Here is an 18,533-nt window from a genome sequence, read left to right on the forward strand (position 1 = left end):
CTTAAATGGATGCTTGATATAGGCTGGTTATAAAATTATGCAAAACTAACTCGACCGAACAAAGGATTGAATGAACTATCGAAATAAATGTACTTAACGACGAAAGAGAGATGAATGTTAACAACTGTCAGAGTTCTTGTATAAAAAAGTGTTAAATTCACATTGTTTTACAAAAACTTCTTGTCGTTGTTTGTAGAATAAATCCTTGCATTCCGTTAGAAAAAGTTACAAAACGAAAAAAACGTACAATCACGTACGAACACGCACGGTAAACCAATTTTCCTGACACACGCACGATCCCGCGCGTTACACGAACGATCACTCACGTTACACGAACTATTTAACACGATTGGCTTGTCAACAATAACGTTGTTACCACTGTACTTTTATAACATAGAACAAAATCCAATAAGGTTGTATTAACAGACGATAAAATTCGTTGGTTGTTATTTACTGTATTGAAATTTTCTTTTTTCACCAACGAATTAATTGATCGCTTGATACCTAACTTTTTTAAAGAAGAGATATTTGCAAACGTTTTCTAAGATATTACGTCTTATTATATAAAAAAACGTACTTATTTGAAATTTTTGTGAAATTTCCATCTGTTTCAGTTTTTTCTTTCATTAAAGGAAATTGCAGTATATTTCATCACGCTGAGTTTCGACATGTTCATTAGATCTTCGTACATTGTTATAAAGTGACCTTATGTTCAGCAATGCAAACAGTTTGTGATCTGTATTGTCTAAATAGAAAAATAACTAGACTCTTGTTTCAAAAGCAACAAAAATGTCTTCCGTTTTGTAAGACATTGATTTTCTCACATAGAAAAAATAGTGGATATGATAATCATTGTGAATGAAATGACGTTACTTCCATGTAAAACAACAAAAATGAAAAAAAAATTGAAATTCTTTCTGTGATAACCGGAAGTATTGCCGAATCAAACCAATTGCAAACATATTAAAAATTTGTACAATCACAAGTCAATCTTTCATCAAAGTTTTGTTGTTCATTTTTCTGCAAAATCTAAGACCTCGTTGAAACAATATTCTTTGTCTCGGGCCAGGAAACGGACGAACGGGGGTGATTAATAAAAATCTTCAATGAAATGTCTATCATTGATAAAAGCTTTGTGTCTCAATTAATTACAGTGACTAAAATCTCGCGGGCATCAAATTTGTAAAAAGGAAAGCTACCTTGTAATATTTGAGTTATTTCATCGGAAGAAGAATTTGTTTGTTTATTTAACATTGTATTGATAACATATAGGATGAAATACTGATATTATCATTCCATGTGAAATATATAAAATAAGAAAAAATAATTTTGAAGTGCTTCCGGTGACGACCGGAAGTTACAACGAATCCAACAAAAGAGTGCAAACACAAGTACATACATAGGTCTGTCATCCCACAAAGTTTGATTGTTTAAGTCATTACTGTTTTTTTAGATCTTGAGTCAAAGTTTTTGTTTTGGGACAGGAAACAGAAAATAGAAGTGCTCGAAGAAAAAGAAAATTAGTATTTTTAATCAATAGACAACAGGACTTTATTGTCCATCAATTCATGAACAATCCCCCCCCCCCCAAAAAAAAAAAACAAAAAACAAAAAAACTAGTTTAACTTCTTGACAACTTGATTTGTTTCAATTCTTCCGGTGTGGACAGGAAGTGACGGTTGAGAAAATGAAAGCAGTTAAACACTATTTTAATCTTCTATCGAATGTCTATCATTTATTTAAGTTTTATGTATTTACCATTTATAGTATCTTAAATCTTGAGGTTCAATCATTTGTTTTAAAATGGCCACCAGAGATATTTGAGATATCTCACCGGAAGTAAAATTTTTCTGTTTATTAAATATCAGATAGATGACATATATAAGGATTTATACATACATTTTAATTTAGTGTGAAATAAATTACATGAGTAAAAAAATTTGTTTTGAAGTGATTCCGGAGACGACCGGAAGTTGCGACGAACAAAATTTAAAAGTTTAAACACATCTACAGCTATAGATTTATCTTTCCTCAAAGTTAGAATGTTCGAGTGTTAAACAGAGATTTCGTTGTCGAAAGATTTTTGTCGCAGAAAAGGAAACGGACGACAGGAGATGAATTTTTAAAAAAATGAGAGAAAAAAAATCACCTAGAGATATTATCATTGTTTATCACCCCTGACAATTTCAAAAAAATCCTCAATGTTTGGTTGTTTACGTCTCTGCCAAATCTGCCATCTCGTTGAAACAATATTTTTCGTCTTGGACCGGAAGCGGACGAACAGAAGTGATTAATAAAAACAAAACCTATCATTTTTCTACATTTGCCTAGCGTATTTATGTTTATTAGGCTAAAAGAAACACCAAAGAAAGTCGGTTAAACTTGTTAAAACATGATTCGTTTGAACCCTTCCTTTGAGAACCGGAAATGACGGTTAACAAAAAAACCATGTGAAAGATATTTTCAATCAAATGTCTATCATACATTAAAGCTTCGTGTCTCATTTACTTAGGGGGACTAAAATCTCTCGGGCATCAAATTTATGAAAAGGAAAGCTAGCAAGAGATATTTGAGATATCTCACCGGAAGTAACATTAATTTTTATTAAACATTGTATAGATGACAAATCTAAGATGTTATACTGATATATTCATTTCATGTAAAAAAAAAAAAAGGTAAAATAAGAAAGAAATAATTTTTGAAGACCTTCCGATGATGACCGAAAGTTACGACGAATTAAACAAAATAATGTAAACTCATACACATACATAGGTCCATCATCACACAAAGTTTAGTTGTTCAAGTTATTACCGGTTTTGAGATCTTGAGAAGTCAAAGTTTTACGTCTCGAGAAAGGAAACGGACAAACGGAAGTGTTCAATGAAAATGAAAGTTAGTATTTCCTAAATATTAGACAACAAGACTATATTGCCTATCGATTTTTCTAACATTATCAAAGAAAAACAGTTTAACTCATAAACAACCTGATTATGTTTTATTCTTATCTTATCATTGATAAAAGCTTTGTGTCTCAATCAATTACAGTGACTAAAATCTCGCGGGCATCAAATTTGTAAAAAGGAAAGCTACCTTGTAATATTTGAGTTATTTCATCGGAAGAAGAATTTGTTTGTTTATTTAACATTGTATTGATAACATATAGGATGAAATACTGATATTATCATTCCATGTGAAATAAATAAAATAAGAAAAAATAATTTTGAAGTGCTTCCGGTGACGACCGGAAGTTACAACGAATCCAACAAAAGAGTGCAAACACAAGTACATACATAGGTCTGTCATCCCACAAAGTTTGATTGTTTAAGTCATTACTGTTTTTTTAGATCTTGAGTCAAAGTTTTCGTTTTGGGACAGGAAACAGAAAATAGAAGTGCTCGAAGAAAAAGAAAATTAGTATTTTTAATCAATAGACATCAGGACTTTATTGTCCATCAATTTATGAACAATCCCCCCCCCCCAAAAAAAAAACAACAAAAAACAAAAAACCCCAAAAAACTAGTTTAACTTCTTGACAACTTGATTTGTTTCAATTCTTCCGGTGTGGACAGGAAGTGACGGTTGACAAAATGAAAGCAGTTAAACACTATTTTAATCTTCTATCGAATGTCTATCATTTATTTAAGTTTTATGTATTTACCATTTATAGTATCTTAAATCTTGAGGTTCAATCATTTGTTCTAAAATGGCCACCAGAGATATTTGAGATATCTCACCGGAAGTAAAAATTTTCTGGTTATTAAATATCAGATAGATGACATATATAAGGATTTATACATACATTTTAATTTAGTGTGAAATAAATTACATGAGTAAAAAAATTTGTTTTGAAGTGATTCCGGAGACGACCGGAAGTTGCGACGAACAAAATTTAAAAGTTTAAACACATCTACAGCTATAGATTTATCTTTCCTCAAAGTTAGAATGTTCGAGTGTTAAACAGAGATTTCGTTGTCGAAAGATTTTTGTCGCAGAAAAGGAAACGGACGACAGGAGATGAATTTTTAAAAAAATGAGAGAAAAAAAATCACCTAGAGATATTATCATTGTTTATCACCCCTGACAATTTCAAAAAAATCCTCAATGTTTGGTTGTTTACGTCTCTGCCAAATCTGCCATCTCGTTGAAACAATATTTTTCGTCTTGGACCGGAAGCGGACGAACAAAAGTGATTAATAAAAACAGAACCTATCATTTGTCTACATTTGCCTAGCGTATTTATGTTTATTAGGCTAAAAGAAACACCAAAGAAAGTCGGTTAAACTTGTTAAAACATGATTCGTTTGAACCCTTCCTTTGAGAACCGGAAGTGACGGTTAACAAAAAAACCATGTGAAAGATAATTTCAATCAAATGTCTATCATACATTAAAGCTTCGTGTCTTATTTACTTAGGGGGACTAAAATCTCGCGGGCATCAACTTTATGAAAAGGAAAGCTAGCAAGAGATATTTGAGATATCTCACCGGAAGTAACATTAATTTTTATTAAACATTGTATAGACGACAAATCTAAGATTTTATACTGATATATTCATTTCATGTAAAAAAAAAAAAGGTAAAATAAGAAAGAAATAATTTTTGAAGACCTTCCGATGATGACCGGAAGTTACGACGAATTAAACAAAATAATGTAAACTCATACACATACATAGGTCCATCATCACACAAAGTTTAGTTGTTCAAGTTATTTCCGGTTTTAAGATCTTGAGAAATCAAGGTTTTACGTCTCGAGACAGGAAACAGACAAACGGAAGTGTTCAATGAAAATGAAAGTTAGTATTTCCTAAATATTAGACAACAAGACTTTATTGCCCATCGATTTTTCTAACATTATCAAAGAAAAACAGTTTAACTCATAAACAACCTGATTATGTTGTATTCTTCTATTGTAAACTGGAAGTAACGGTTGACAAAATGAAAATTAACACATCTTCTATCAAATGCCTGTAATCTATGTAAGTTTGTGTCTTGGTCACTTACAGTTTCTGAGAACTCACTGTTACAACAGACTACCTGATATATTTGAGATCAAAGTCTGGATTCTCACGTCTTTATCGTTTTTTGAGATCCTGATGTCCCTAGCATTTTGTCGCGGGACAGGAAACAGACGACAGGAAATAATTTAAAAAAACGAACAAAACGCCTCAAGATATTATCATTCTCTATCAGACCAGAAAACTTGAAGAAAATCTATCCAGCTATCTCTAAGAAATGTTGTGGACAAAAAAAAATATGAAAAAAACAAAACAAAAACATTACAATCACTAGAAGGTCTTCTGTTGGAAACGGAAGACATTAATAACAAACATTACAATCACTATAAGGTCTTCTGTTGGAAACGGAGGACATTAATAACAAACATTACAATCACTATAAGGACTTCCGTTGGAAACTGAAGACTTTAATAATAAACATTACAATCACTATTAGGTCGTCCGTTGGAAACGGAAGACCTTAATAATACCATTTAACCTCATACAATAAAAAAAGGAATCACCAAATGGTTTGCATCAAACAAAATATGTAAAGAAACACGAAATCTTAATCTGCATGTTGATTTAATTTTTACCATGCTTTAAGCAATTGTGGCAAATTATTTCAATAAAAATCATATTTTTCAAATGTTGTTCAAAATAAACTCAGCAATATGATAAAGAAGATGAAAGAACAATGTCCGGTTTTATGCATTTTTTGCCACCAAAATTTAAGTTTTATGAAGTGCTTTAAAAATAATTTGAAAGATAGAAAGAATCATATTAAAAACTAGATCTCGTTACGAGTAACGAGTAGGTCTTCCGTCCGATTTTGTTTTCATATGATACGATGAAATATCAATATTCTCTGCCAAATCTGCGATCTTGGTGAATCTAGGTTTTTTGTTTCGAGACCGGAAACGGACGAACAATAGAGGTTTATGAAAATAAAAACTGTTTTTTTTTTATACATTTGTTAGTGTACACCACTGTTAATAATAAAAGATGAAACACCAAAGATAATCAGTTAAACTTGTGAAAAAATGAATTGTTTGAACTCTTCTGGTGAGTACCGGAAGTGACGGTTGACAAAAGAAAACCCGTTAAACACATCTTCAATCGGTTGTCTATCATTTATAAAAGTGTCTCAATCACTTACAGTGACTAAAATCTCGCTGGTATCAATTTTGTGAAAAGGCTAGGTACCTAAGATATTTGATATAACTGACCGGAAATAGAATATCTTTGCTTATTTAACATATATAAGATCGTGTAATCATATACCGGTATTCAGTCCATGTAAAACAAAATAGAGAAAAAATATTTTAAGTACATCCGGTGACGAGCGGAAGTGACGACAATTCAAACAAAAAATGTAAACACGGATACATACTTAGGGCTATCATCCCCGAAGTTTGGTTGTTCAAGTCATCACCGTTTTTGAAATCTTGTGGAGTCATTGTTTTTTGGGTTTTTTTGTGTCTCTTGACAGGAAACGGACAAACGGAAATGCTCAGTGAAAAAGTAAGTATTTTATGAGCATTAGACACTTGTACTTTATTGTTTATCAATTTTACTAAAATTGTCAAAGAAAAACAGTGAAACTTTCAAACAGCTTGATTTGTTCGAACCCTTCCGGTGAGAACCGGAAGGGACGGTTGACAAAATGAAAACGATTAAACGCATTTTCTATCGAATGTCTATTATCTATAAAGTTTCGTGTAATGATCACTTGACTTTCTGAGACCTCGTGCGTAAAACATTTATAAAAAAAAAACGCTCTCTGAGATATTTGAGATATCTCACCGGAAGTCGAGTTTTTTGTTTTCATTTAACATCGGATACATCACATATAAGGATTATTACGTATATCTCAATTTCATATGAAACAAATTTAATGCAAAAAAAAAAATATTTTTGAAGTGCTTCCGGTGACGACCGGAAGTTATGACGGACAAAACAAAATGATTGAAAGACATCTACGACTATAGGTCTATAATCCTACAAAGTGTGAATGCTCAAGTCCTTATCATTTTTTAAGATCTGAATGTTACAAGCTTTTTGTCGTGGGACAGGAAACGGACGACAGGAAATGAACTTTGAAAAACTGAACAATGGATCCTCCAGATATATTTTATTTCTATCACTCCTAAAAATTTCAAGAAAATCTATCGAGCCATCTCTGAGAAATCGTGTGTACAAAGAATGGGAACAAAATTCGTGCCCAACTTTTGAACCATAGTGAGCTCTTTAGAACGGCGCCAATGGCGTAAAACAAAAACAATAGGCACAACTTCAGGCTATGGTCTACCAATCCTGAAAATTTCATATTCATATCTCTGATAGTTTTTGAGATGAAGCGTGCACAAAATGGGTCGAAAAATAGACAAAATCAGCAATAAATCAAGACCGGAAGTGACAACGGCAAAAATATTAAAATCAAAATAAACTCAGAGCACTTCCTATCATCTGTGAAAAAATGGTGTAAATCGGTTGGATAATTTCCGAGAAATCGCGTGCACAAAATTTGTGGAAAAAAAAATAATAATAAGAAACTGTACGAAAACTATAAGGTCTTCCGTAGGAAACGGAAGACCTTAATAAGGGTGCAAAAGGTTATCACCATGGTGACGTCATAATGTAGAAATGACCTCATGAAGATTGCCTAATTTTGATACATTGATGTTTTTTTACGAACTATGGGTGTTTTCCGATGGTTTTTCGACGGGGAAACATCGAGTGCAGGCTTGCTAAAACACCATTTTTTAGTATAATGTTTTTAATTATCTGGAGAAAAACATATGTTAAAATCTTAATTGAGCAGACCTGCGCTCTATACTTCCGAATGCAAAATATAAAGCAAAAATGAAAATATTTTTATTTATTTACAAATTGCGGGAATCAGGCTATTTAGTTGACGTTATAGATAAATAGCAAATAAGCAATGGTGATTTAAATCAAGATTAAAGTGATATGCATCCATTGCACAATGATTTATGAAGATTTGATTTGTATACGACACTATTTAATAATTGTTTAAAATTGGGGGCAAATATTTGACCATACCGCACTGAGTCCTTTTACTTAAAAAAACGATGTGAAATATTTATTCAGGGCTTTCTTAAGTCAGGGTGCATTTTCAATTACATGTTCAATGCTTTTAATTATTGCTTATGTTCAGGGGTTTTGAAACTCTTTTAATCAAACTTTTACCCTTTTTTTAGAAATCAAAAATTCAATTAAGAACGTACTTTTCGTAAAAGTAAATTTTAACGTGGATTTTTGTCATATATAAGACAAATACACCCTTAAATGTGAAACTATCCATATATGTGTGTGCTGCGTTGTAAAGTTTTTAATTGTTGGCCAGTCTGACACCGGTTTATTTAGCTTATAATAATTCGGTTTTGCGTCAACCCAATTATCAGATGTGGGTTTTAATGCAAAACATGTATATATGTTTAATGCATACAATAACATACGCTTTTTTTGCTTGTTATTTTTATTTTTTATTCAAGCGTGGGTAAAGTAATCATGATATCTAGGTTCCGTTTAAAAACAATTTAAAGAGGAGGTCAAAAGCAAGTATGTTTAATGCAGTTCATGAAAAAAAAACCGTAGACATTCTAGATAGATTTAATTATTTAACAGTCGACAAACTCCACGATCTATTACTTATTTCTTCATATTGTATTTAAAATGACAGTTTAAAACATGATTTTCAATTGTGTTTATAAGCCTCGATACACCCTATCGATACACATTCTCAAACAAAGCTTTTTTGTATAAGAAACAACATTGGAAGAATTTATATCTTAAATTTCATAAAGCAGTAGACTCTTTTCGTTAACTATATAATGACATGGATCTTGTGGCCCTTACCAAAAATTTATTATAGTTTGTGTTTAATATTTCTTTTTTAGAAAAAGTTAGACGATTATGAGTTTCCAGTTTACTCAACAAAATCCTGCCCAAGAAATCAAACAGAGTGGAACGAAAGGTCGTCTGCTATCAACTGTACAAAGGATAATGGATACTTGTGTTTACCAAACGAAAACATCACGGAATTGTTAGAGTTCTGTTATTATTTTCCTTTCGTATTAATACAAGAAGGTAACTACTACGAACAATAATACAACAGCAACAGTTGTATATAGAGTGTGTTATACACTGACATATTTATAGAGTAAAACTTTATTTTGAGCGAGTCACTTGAATCAAAACTATGAAGTAAGACAAATCAAATCAAAACTATGAAGTACAAGTTAATACGGTAAATCTAAGAAGTGAATGATTGTTCTGCCATTAAGGTAATGTACAAGGGTTGATTCAAAAGTAATGTCACACCGCACTTCTCGTCTACATTGTATTACATAAAATGATTTATAGGGGTTTGCCTAATCAAAATCCTAATTTGAATTAGACATTTTATCAAATTGTGTTTAATATTTACAAAGGTTTAAATGTTAATACCATTATATGTACATGATGTCGCCGCGAATTAACTTAACATCTTTTAAATGTTTTCATTTAGAGTAAAATACTTAGATTAATAACTAAAACGCTCCAAGCAATACAACATTTTAAAAACAGATATAGCATTAAATATTTCGAACTCTTTAAAAAAAAAATAAGGAAAGATTACCAATCATTTCAGTAAACAACGCGGTGTTGTTTTGTCTCTACTTCAAGGAATTAAAAACATAATATACGAAAAGTGGTACGGAATATTTTTTGCTAGATATAACCAGAGAATGTGTTGGAATAATATTTCAAACTGAAAATGTAAGACTGTTAACAGAGTACCTTCCAAGAGCTTATAACGTTTTATAAAAAAAGCTTGTACATAGGCAATTTCGCCACATATGATTCTCATATGTATTGCCTTTCATATGATAATCATATGTGTATCATATGCATATCGAATCATATGAGTATCATATGTGGCAGATCATATGAGAATCATATAAACACTCATATGTGGATCATATGAAGCAATATACATATGATTCACATATGAAAATTCCTTCAAATGATGGTCATATGTATAACACAAGTGTAATCATATGAGAATCATAGGAAAGAAACCTGTTAATAATTTCATAATATGTTTTAGTGTTTATAAAATTATTTTTTATTTGCATATTATTAATATAATCAAATTTGAACAACATTTTTTAATGTTTACAAATCCTGCAACGTTGTATAATCAGTATTTAGGTTTAATTTACAATAATGTCACAGCTACATGTATGCATGTAGTACATGTGTGTTGGCAGACATGCGTGGTAAAAAAATTAGTTTTAAAATATATGTTTTCGTATACACATTTATCCTTTTTGAAACGAAGAAGTAACCATGAGAAAATCATTAATTCGTCCAAAAAAATAAATAAATCTCATTCCGGGAATTGAACCGGAATCGGTTTAGAATTTGTTTTGTCATTTACGTCACATTTTACGTCACCAGAAGCAGAAGATGGGATGAGAGCAATTTTTAAAGCAGGTAAGATTATCATTATCCTATCCTAAATCATTAACTTAAAGTTTATTTTGCACAACAGATTTATTTAATCTGATCGTCATAAATTTCCTATTCACTCACCGTACCGATACTTATATATGTATGTGAGAATATCGATACACACGTTGGGCCATAGGCGTACTATTGTATCACAAACATAAGGAAACATTATTAATTAACTAAGAGGGCCAATCTGATGTGCAATTCATATCTTTGATAGATATATGTTACAGTTATCAGTTTATCTGTTAAACTTCGTTAAATAAACAAACATTAAAAGTGAAAGTAGAGAAAAAAAGATCAACTAACTATAAGGGAAAATTCGGGTTAAAATGACGCAGTGCTACATCAACGAAAATTTTTATTCATGTCATCGCTTCAACTGCCTGTAACCTTCTCTGAAATGCTGTAATTGATGCAATAATTATATGTTAAATAACGAAATGTCAAATTCAATTCGAATTTTCCCGTTGAGCCACAGACAATTATAGAGTTGTTTGTGTTTAACACTTTATGTTTGTTTTAAAAGAAAACAAAGCAGAGAAAATCAGCAGTAACAAAGTCCAATTAAAGACGCACACAACACAGTAGGCGATTGTTATGGACAGGAAAAAAGCAAAACTCACAGGATTAAATGATAATGTGTAGGATGAAATGATTGATCAACAGAAATCATCCTAACTCATGCAGATATTGTATACCGGTAGTCAGGTAAATATTCTGCTATGTAAATATGCTATGTATTGCAAGTAAATTCATTGATTGATATTTTCCTTTTATGTATTTATACATCTTATTTATAACTTGCATTTCTGACCAATGCAAAATGCAAAACATCCACAGTGTCAGTAAAAATATTCAGTATAATATATAAAATTGACAACAATTTTACTATTTTTTGTTAATATGAAAATGGTCACTCGGTGACTCTTTATGATATACTTATTGTTGGACTTATTGAAAAGTTTATTTTTTAGGGTTTTTGATTGCTGAGTGCTCACCAGAAAGCATGTTTCAACTGAGTCAAACTGCACACAAAGATATATACACAAATTCTGGGTTTCAAAGGATTTCAAAGGTAGCATATTTGTCAACTTTATGATAACTGTAAATTGCATTACAAGTTCATAACATGTCATTCATTGTAATTTAAAGCACTACCTGTATTTTAAAAAAACAAGTAACATTGTATCATTTTTAACGTGAATACTTTGAGATGTTTTGAAAATATCATGTGTGTTGATTTTTTAAATTTACTTTTAATTTAATAATAGTTATGTACCACTATGTTCAGTAATTGTTCAATTATTTATTTTAGTAAATTGTTGAAAAAGGGTCATGTGCACTACAATCTTAAGCTTAAAAGTGACTTGATTATTCTGAGGGATTCATTGGTCCATACTTTTGATTAAGGTAAGTATTATATGGCTGCTATCAAAAAAAAATGTTTTTTCATTCAGTTCCAAATAAATTCAAGAGTTATTGAGAGATTCAAGATCATGAGCATATGCAAAGGTCATTAAAAATAAACTAATGAAGTCTACAGTTTTTAAAATATTTTTTCATCCCTTTGAAGGGACCATATATTCTAAAGAAAATTTAGTCTGGAACCAAGGAGATACTGAAGAATTACAAAGAGATACTTATTCTAAGAAGATTCTGGCCATTACTTCATTTCATGGCCATGGACAGCAAGCAGATAAACAAGAGAACAGGACTAAAAACATAAAATTCTCCAGTTTAGCTCAGAGATTTCTAAACAAGCGCTGGACATTGCTTTTACTCAATTTTCAGCTTTGTTATATACACTTTAATGATTTTTGGTATATTTACTCATGATATGACCTCATTGGTATACATGACAGTACTTATACATTTATGAAATCAAATGTCCAATAATTTGTATTCTTAAGTAGAATATATGTATCGACAAATGCTAATAACTTGTTTTTCTATATTCTTTGAACAATTTAATTATATGCACTGTGTAAAATAAGCTATTTCTTTGTATGGAAAACAAGACATTTTAGGGATAGATCTGTAGAATAATATGCTTGTGCATACAAACTTTAGAAATATATTGATAAATTTTATCTAAAGCAGAAATACCTTATTTTCAGTGTGCACAAGTGTATATTTTCCTTTTGATAAATATGAAAAAAAAAACCACATATGTATGTAACATATGATTTACATATGATGCCCCTTTCATATGATTCTCATATGAAAATAACTTCCAACACACATGAAAGTTTCATATGTTAATCATATGAAAGGGCTATCATATGTGAATCATATGTGGATCATATGATTTATTACATATGATTCACATATGATGCCCTTTTTTATGATCTCATATGAAACAAATCATATGATCCACATATGATTCATATATGTGAATCAATTACCCTCAGCGTTAGCAACACACTTAGCAACGGGTAACACAAGACATTGTTACATGCGTGTAAATTATGCGCGTACGGTTTGTCATATAATTAACGTCATTCCTATAGAAGTCAGTTATGCGTGTGAAGTAATGCGAATAAATAAAGCGTCTATAAAAGCGTGCGCACAAGTGTGATTGATTGAAGAAAAAAACCGACAACTTTGACGAGGGAGAAACATGCAAATGTGGAAGAGTCCCCAAAAGCAAAATTGTTGGACGAAAAAGACCCTGTTAGTAATAAACGTACTATTAAGAGGTCTGTTAATGTTCCTGATTGAAAAAAAGAGGAAGCGGGTAATTCGAAGGTCTATCCAAGCAAGAACACAATGAAAATCTGCGCCATTTTTATGTTTCCATTAGGACAAAAAAGAAACGAACCTCAAAGTAAGTTCATTGAACAACATTCAATATGGTCTTTCTAAGTATTTAAAAGACACTTGCAAAATTGGCATTCATGGTTCAGAATTCAACGATTCAAAGGAAGTTTACAAGGCAACCCTCACGGACATATGGGTTTCGGATCCGTGGATCATAAACCAGCCAGCCAGACCTAAATAAACTGTTTAATTCTTAGAGCATTGTATTCAATTTAAACATACCTTGTGGATTACAAAACAACGTATGGTTTGATCTAATGTTCTACCAATGCAGACGAGGTCGGGAGAACCTTCGGAGAATAACAAAAGATACGTTTGGAAGAGACTATGTGTCGCAGGGAATTGAAGAAGCTGACAAAAATCACAGGGATTATTTACTACATTTTGTAAAAGAAAGAATAATTATATGATTAATTGTTAGGGTATTAAAACACATGTAATGTATAATGATTGTTAATACTTATATTTCAGATCCAAAGCAGCACCCAATGAACCAATTTGAGAAAGAGAAATGTATTTACAGCCGCAATTAGGAAGCATGTGCGCCGTGAATTGTTTTTAGAAGGTATTTGTTAAAGCTTCAAACTAAATTAGGTGCACTGTGACAGCGTCCGCTAGAGGCTTTTTTTTTTTTTTTTAGAAAAAAGTACTACATAGTTCTGCAGATCTCCATTTAGAAAACAAACACTCTAGCTTGCCTAATGTCTGAAATTTTCACGAAAGCCAAGTTGTCTCGCATTCAATTCGTGCAACAGCTATAACAGCTATGAATGACACAGTGATAGAGGCAAGACACATTATGCGTGCTTCGGGACACAAAAATGAACCATTACTTAGAAATTTTGCATGTCGACTGAACGAGCCAAAGAAAAGACAAATATCAGGTTGCCTAAGCTTTGCTATAGGAACTGTAATTAAGATTCCTACCGAATCCCATATCGATCAAGAAAATTCATTTTCAAGCCTAACACAGAAGAATTTTGATGCAATTTTATGACTCAACATTGGACGAAAACTTGTCCTCATCAAGCAGTTTTGTTGTATAGCAGCAACAAGAAGTCACTGTTTTGAAAGGTTAGACTTCGAACATGAAGTCACTATTAGTTTGTCCATGTTTGAATAAATGCACTGTTAATTTCAATTTTTACACTAAAATATGAACTCCAAAATGAAGTGAACTCGTTTCATAATTTCACTTTAGTGTTGAACGTTTTGTATTATTGTTGAACTGTAAAAATTATTATTTACAAAATAATCAAAATGTGAAATTGTTGAAGTTTATTGCCAATAAATTATTTAAAAAATTAAATGCAGTAAGGATTTTCTAGAAATTAGGACATTTAGTATAATAAAATAAAAAGTATCTGTTTGGGAGGATAGCAGTTGACACCCCGAGAACACCACTGTCAACCGACGCGAATTTCAACTGTTTCCTTTCAGTCGGTTCACTAATGACTTTTTGAAGAACCACTGATAACTTATCACACACCAAATACAAGAAATTCAATGTACTACATATGTACTATATCAAATATAAAAAAGAGTTTTGATATATGAACAAAGTATATAAAAAATTTAATTGAGCATCATTGCCAATTGCAATTCTTTGTTAAGAACTCAAATAAAGAGGTTCGTTCCTCTGTTTTTGGTAGCCATTTTGGGTCACCTCTGTTCTTGAAATTATGCATCATACATTGATTTTACTCATTAATGCATATTTTATAATGCCAATTAAACTATATTAAATAAAATAGTAAAGGAAAAACTACATATTTAGAGAGTTTAGTATGGGACTATATTTTGTTGCGGAAGTTATTTGAGAAGAAAATGAACATTTTTCTTAACTCAGTTGTTTTAGAGTACTGTCAATTTAGCTTCCTTTTTTTCAATCCAAACAAAATTTCCAAATAGTTCGTGCATTAGAATATCTTCATTTTGTTACGAAAAACATACTTTTACAATTTTTCAATATTTCATAAGCAATTTCGCCACATATGATTCTGATATGAAGTGCTTTTCATGTAAGAATCATATCGAAATCATATAAGAATGATATCAATATTGATTCCCTTACATAAATGAATTGTTTACGGAAAATTTGCTTACCAGAAAACTTTAGAACTTGTTTGCCGATCATTGCCAGTAGTAGCAAACTTCTGGTTAACCTCTTTTATTTTGCCAGAAGTTTACCAGACACCCAATTATGTTTGCAGCTTCTTAGCCAGTAGTGGCAAACTTTTGGAAACCTACTAAAAATTTGCCAGAAGTTTACCACAAACTTTTCTGAGCTTGCCAAAGCTTTACCCGAAATAAGACTTATACAATTTTACACATTTAGCACAAACTTAGACTATGAATTGCTTTTATAATGTTGTATAGAGAAAAAATAAATCTTATTAATATTTTCGGATTTAAGTTATTCTTAGATAGTCTCAATTAAAATTCATATTATTACGAATATAAGATCAACTTTAATCGCATTATGTTTCAATACATAAAAGGCAGACTCCCCCCCCCCCCCTACAGACCCCACGTATTACTTGAACACCAACCTGTCTGTTCTTTTGTTATGCTATATTCTTTTTTCCTACGTTCAAATATCAGTCAACTTAGACTTGATTATCTAAACAGCTGGATGTTGAATCATGAAGATTGAATTTTTCGTATGCTGTTCAGTGTTTGTGTCTACTTTTACTTCTGTTTCAATGTAAAGATATGCGCGCGCTGATTGGTCGATAAATAACTAGCTGCCAATTTTCACATTCGATGCTTCCATGTTGTCTGCCATCACTGAGACGGTAAAATAAATAAAAATAAGAGATGAAGCTGTGCACAAGGTAAAACGAAACATTGTCAATGCAGTGATTACTTTTGGAAAATACATGGCTAAACAGAGGACGAATATAAGTGAATGCATCGAGTCTCAACACCCAAGGCCACTGCACCATCTGCATGATCATGAGAACGTTGTTGAAAAAGTAAGTGAAGTAATGAAAATATATTTGTTGATTGGCAGTTCAAACAGTTATAGGACTAAAAAAAGAAAAACTGTGATGATTTATAATAAGTTTAACAGTTTAAGACCGTCCCTATGACAATGCCGGGTGTCGATTCAAGCAAAACGCTCGTTATATGACATCGTAGTGATGCATGATAATTTAAATTCAAAATTTATTTTAACAACGTCAAATTTATGAAGCTATTATTACATAGTGTATATACATTTTAGTTGATTTACATTTCCATTACTTTAATAAAAGAATTTATGTTCTAGTCACATAGTCAGAGTAATAGTAGTGCAAATTTGTAGATTTTTATAAATTAATAGATTGAGTAGGTATATGATAGGCTAACTTGTTTTTTTTAGAAACTGCTTTAAATTTGAAAACAATTGTGCTTGTATGAAATTCATTTATCTTCCAAATAGGTCTGCCCTGGTGACTGGGTTTGAAAAGACATAAAGAAAACCAGGCATGAACAACTAACTCGCTGATTTTATGATGCAAACCCCCCAAAAAGACAGTGAAGACAGTCTTTTGTTAGACTACGTGTAAGAGCATATAACAGTGCTCAAGTCTGACCATATCATTGTGGACATTATTGTGATATTCGGCTATTTGTGTGATATTGTTTTTATGTGAAATTAAATCGGAGAGCACAGTTGACTGTCATAAAGAAGACATCCATCGAGAATGCCTTAACAAATGCCGTGATTAATTGTAATATGACCAGTGATCGTGTAGGGCTTAATTGTGAACTATATGGTTTGAACTTTGCTCATTGTGAACTTTCTCCAAGTCCGTCTCTGCATGTTGTGATCAAACTGCATTCAAGTTTATCTATCTGCAGCAACAAATCATCACCGATCGGTTGAATACTATTTGTCAAATTTCATTATCGTTTGTTCATCATTTTTGTGTTTATTTTTAAATTTATAAAATATGTAAAATGTAAAGTTAATTATTTTAACTTGTGTCCTTTATCTCTAATTTTGCTTCAACTGTTTAAGTTAAACATCTTTGATTATCACCAGTAAAAGTCATTTGTTATTTGATTGAAAAGCATTACATGTACATGTATTAGTTATTTAGTAACTCATTATTAAATGATAATCAGTGTTTATTAATTGTTATTCTTATGTTGTAATATCTTAAAGTTGCTCTGTTTATCTGTTATTTCGTGGGAAAGAACAAGGGACGGTATTGGCCGAAATCGGCCGAGAAATTCAACGATTTTTTAACTTAGGTATTTTATTAAAATATTTGATCATGTGCAAGAACTAGGATCAGAGCTAATATCGACTTGGCTGAAAATGACGTAATAAGTAATCGTGACGTCACAAAACAACGCGAAACACCGGCTTCTAAGCGAAATGTCGTTTATTTTAACGTAATATCGATATATTTTGATTAAATCTACCATTTTCACATGCATTAACCGCTTTTATATTTTTAATGTAATTTCATCATATTCAAATATCACTCCACGCTTAATTTCGTGGCGGTTAATGTGTGTGAAAATACTCAATTTTTTAAAAACAATTAATCCGGAATTAGATACGCAACGTTTTTATTCGTGATTTTACACAATATTTACGTTGGAAACGTTTGCTCAAACAGCCGTGGATGTGAAAGCTCACAACGCTTATAGATGCTGATATCCATTATGTGATTAAGGTAAGATAAAAAGATGGAATTTGTAGAATACTAGTATTTCATTTCTGAGCATTGTATAGTTTATAAAATTTTCAATTAAATAAATACACCTACCAGTGATAGGTCTAACGCTACACAGTGCGCTCTCAACTCTTCTCTTCATGAACACGTACTCCGTGTTTATATAAACGGTTTAAATCGTTAGCATCACACAGGCAATTCCTTAAAATGTAGATATTATCATCTATTGTGTATGAGTGTATGTTTACTGTTAACAATAAAGCAAATATTTTAGAGCTATTTAATAAATAGACAAATTACATGCATCATTCAGCCATCAATGCTGTAAGTGCAAAAAACTGAATATATAGATAAGGTTCAGGCGCGGAACTAGAAGTGGGTCGAGGGACTGGACCCTCCCCACCCCCTGAAAAATTCAAACTAATTAAATTTACAAATTACCAATAAAGGTCCCCCCAACACACACCCCATCAAACTCTATTATCACTCTAAACCTTAGGAAAAAATTGGATTTACGCA

General features: G+C 31.5%; 1 protein-coding gene across 1 annotated transcript in view; it reads left to right on the forward strand.

Moving 5' to 3' along the window:
* Positions 1–18,533, forward strand: part of LOC128170406 (uncharacterized) — a 45,298-nt gene that overhangs the window by 10,706 nt on the left and 16,059 nt on the right. The window contains exon 2 of the mRNA XM_052836181.1: positions 8,916–9,105. Coding sequence (XP_052692141.1) covers positions 8,916–9,105 — 190 coding nt within the window. The remainder of the gene's footprint in view (positions 1–8,915; positions 9,106–18,533) is intronic.

The sequence above is a fragment of the Crassostrea angulata genome, chromosome 2 (genome assembly GCF_025612915.1).
Source record: "Crassostrea angulata isolate pt1a10 chromosome 2, ASM2561291v2, whole genome shotgun sequence".
Classification (NCBI taxonomy): Eukaryota; Metazoa; Mollusca; class Bivalvia; order Ostreida; family Ostreidae; genus Magallana; species Magallana angulata.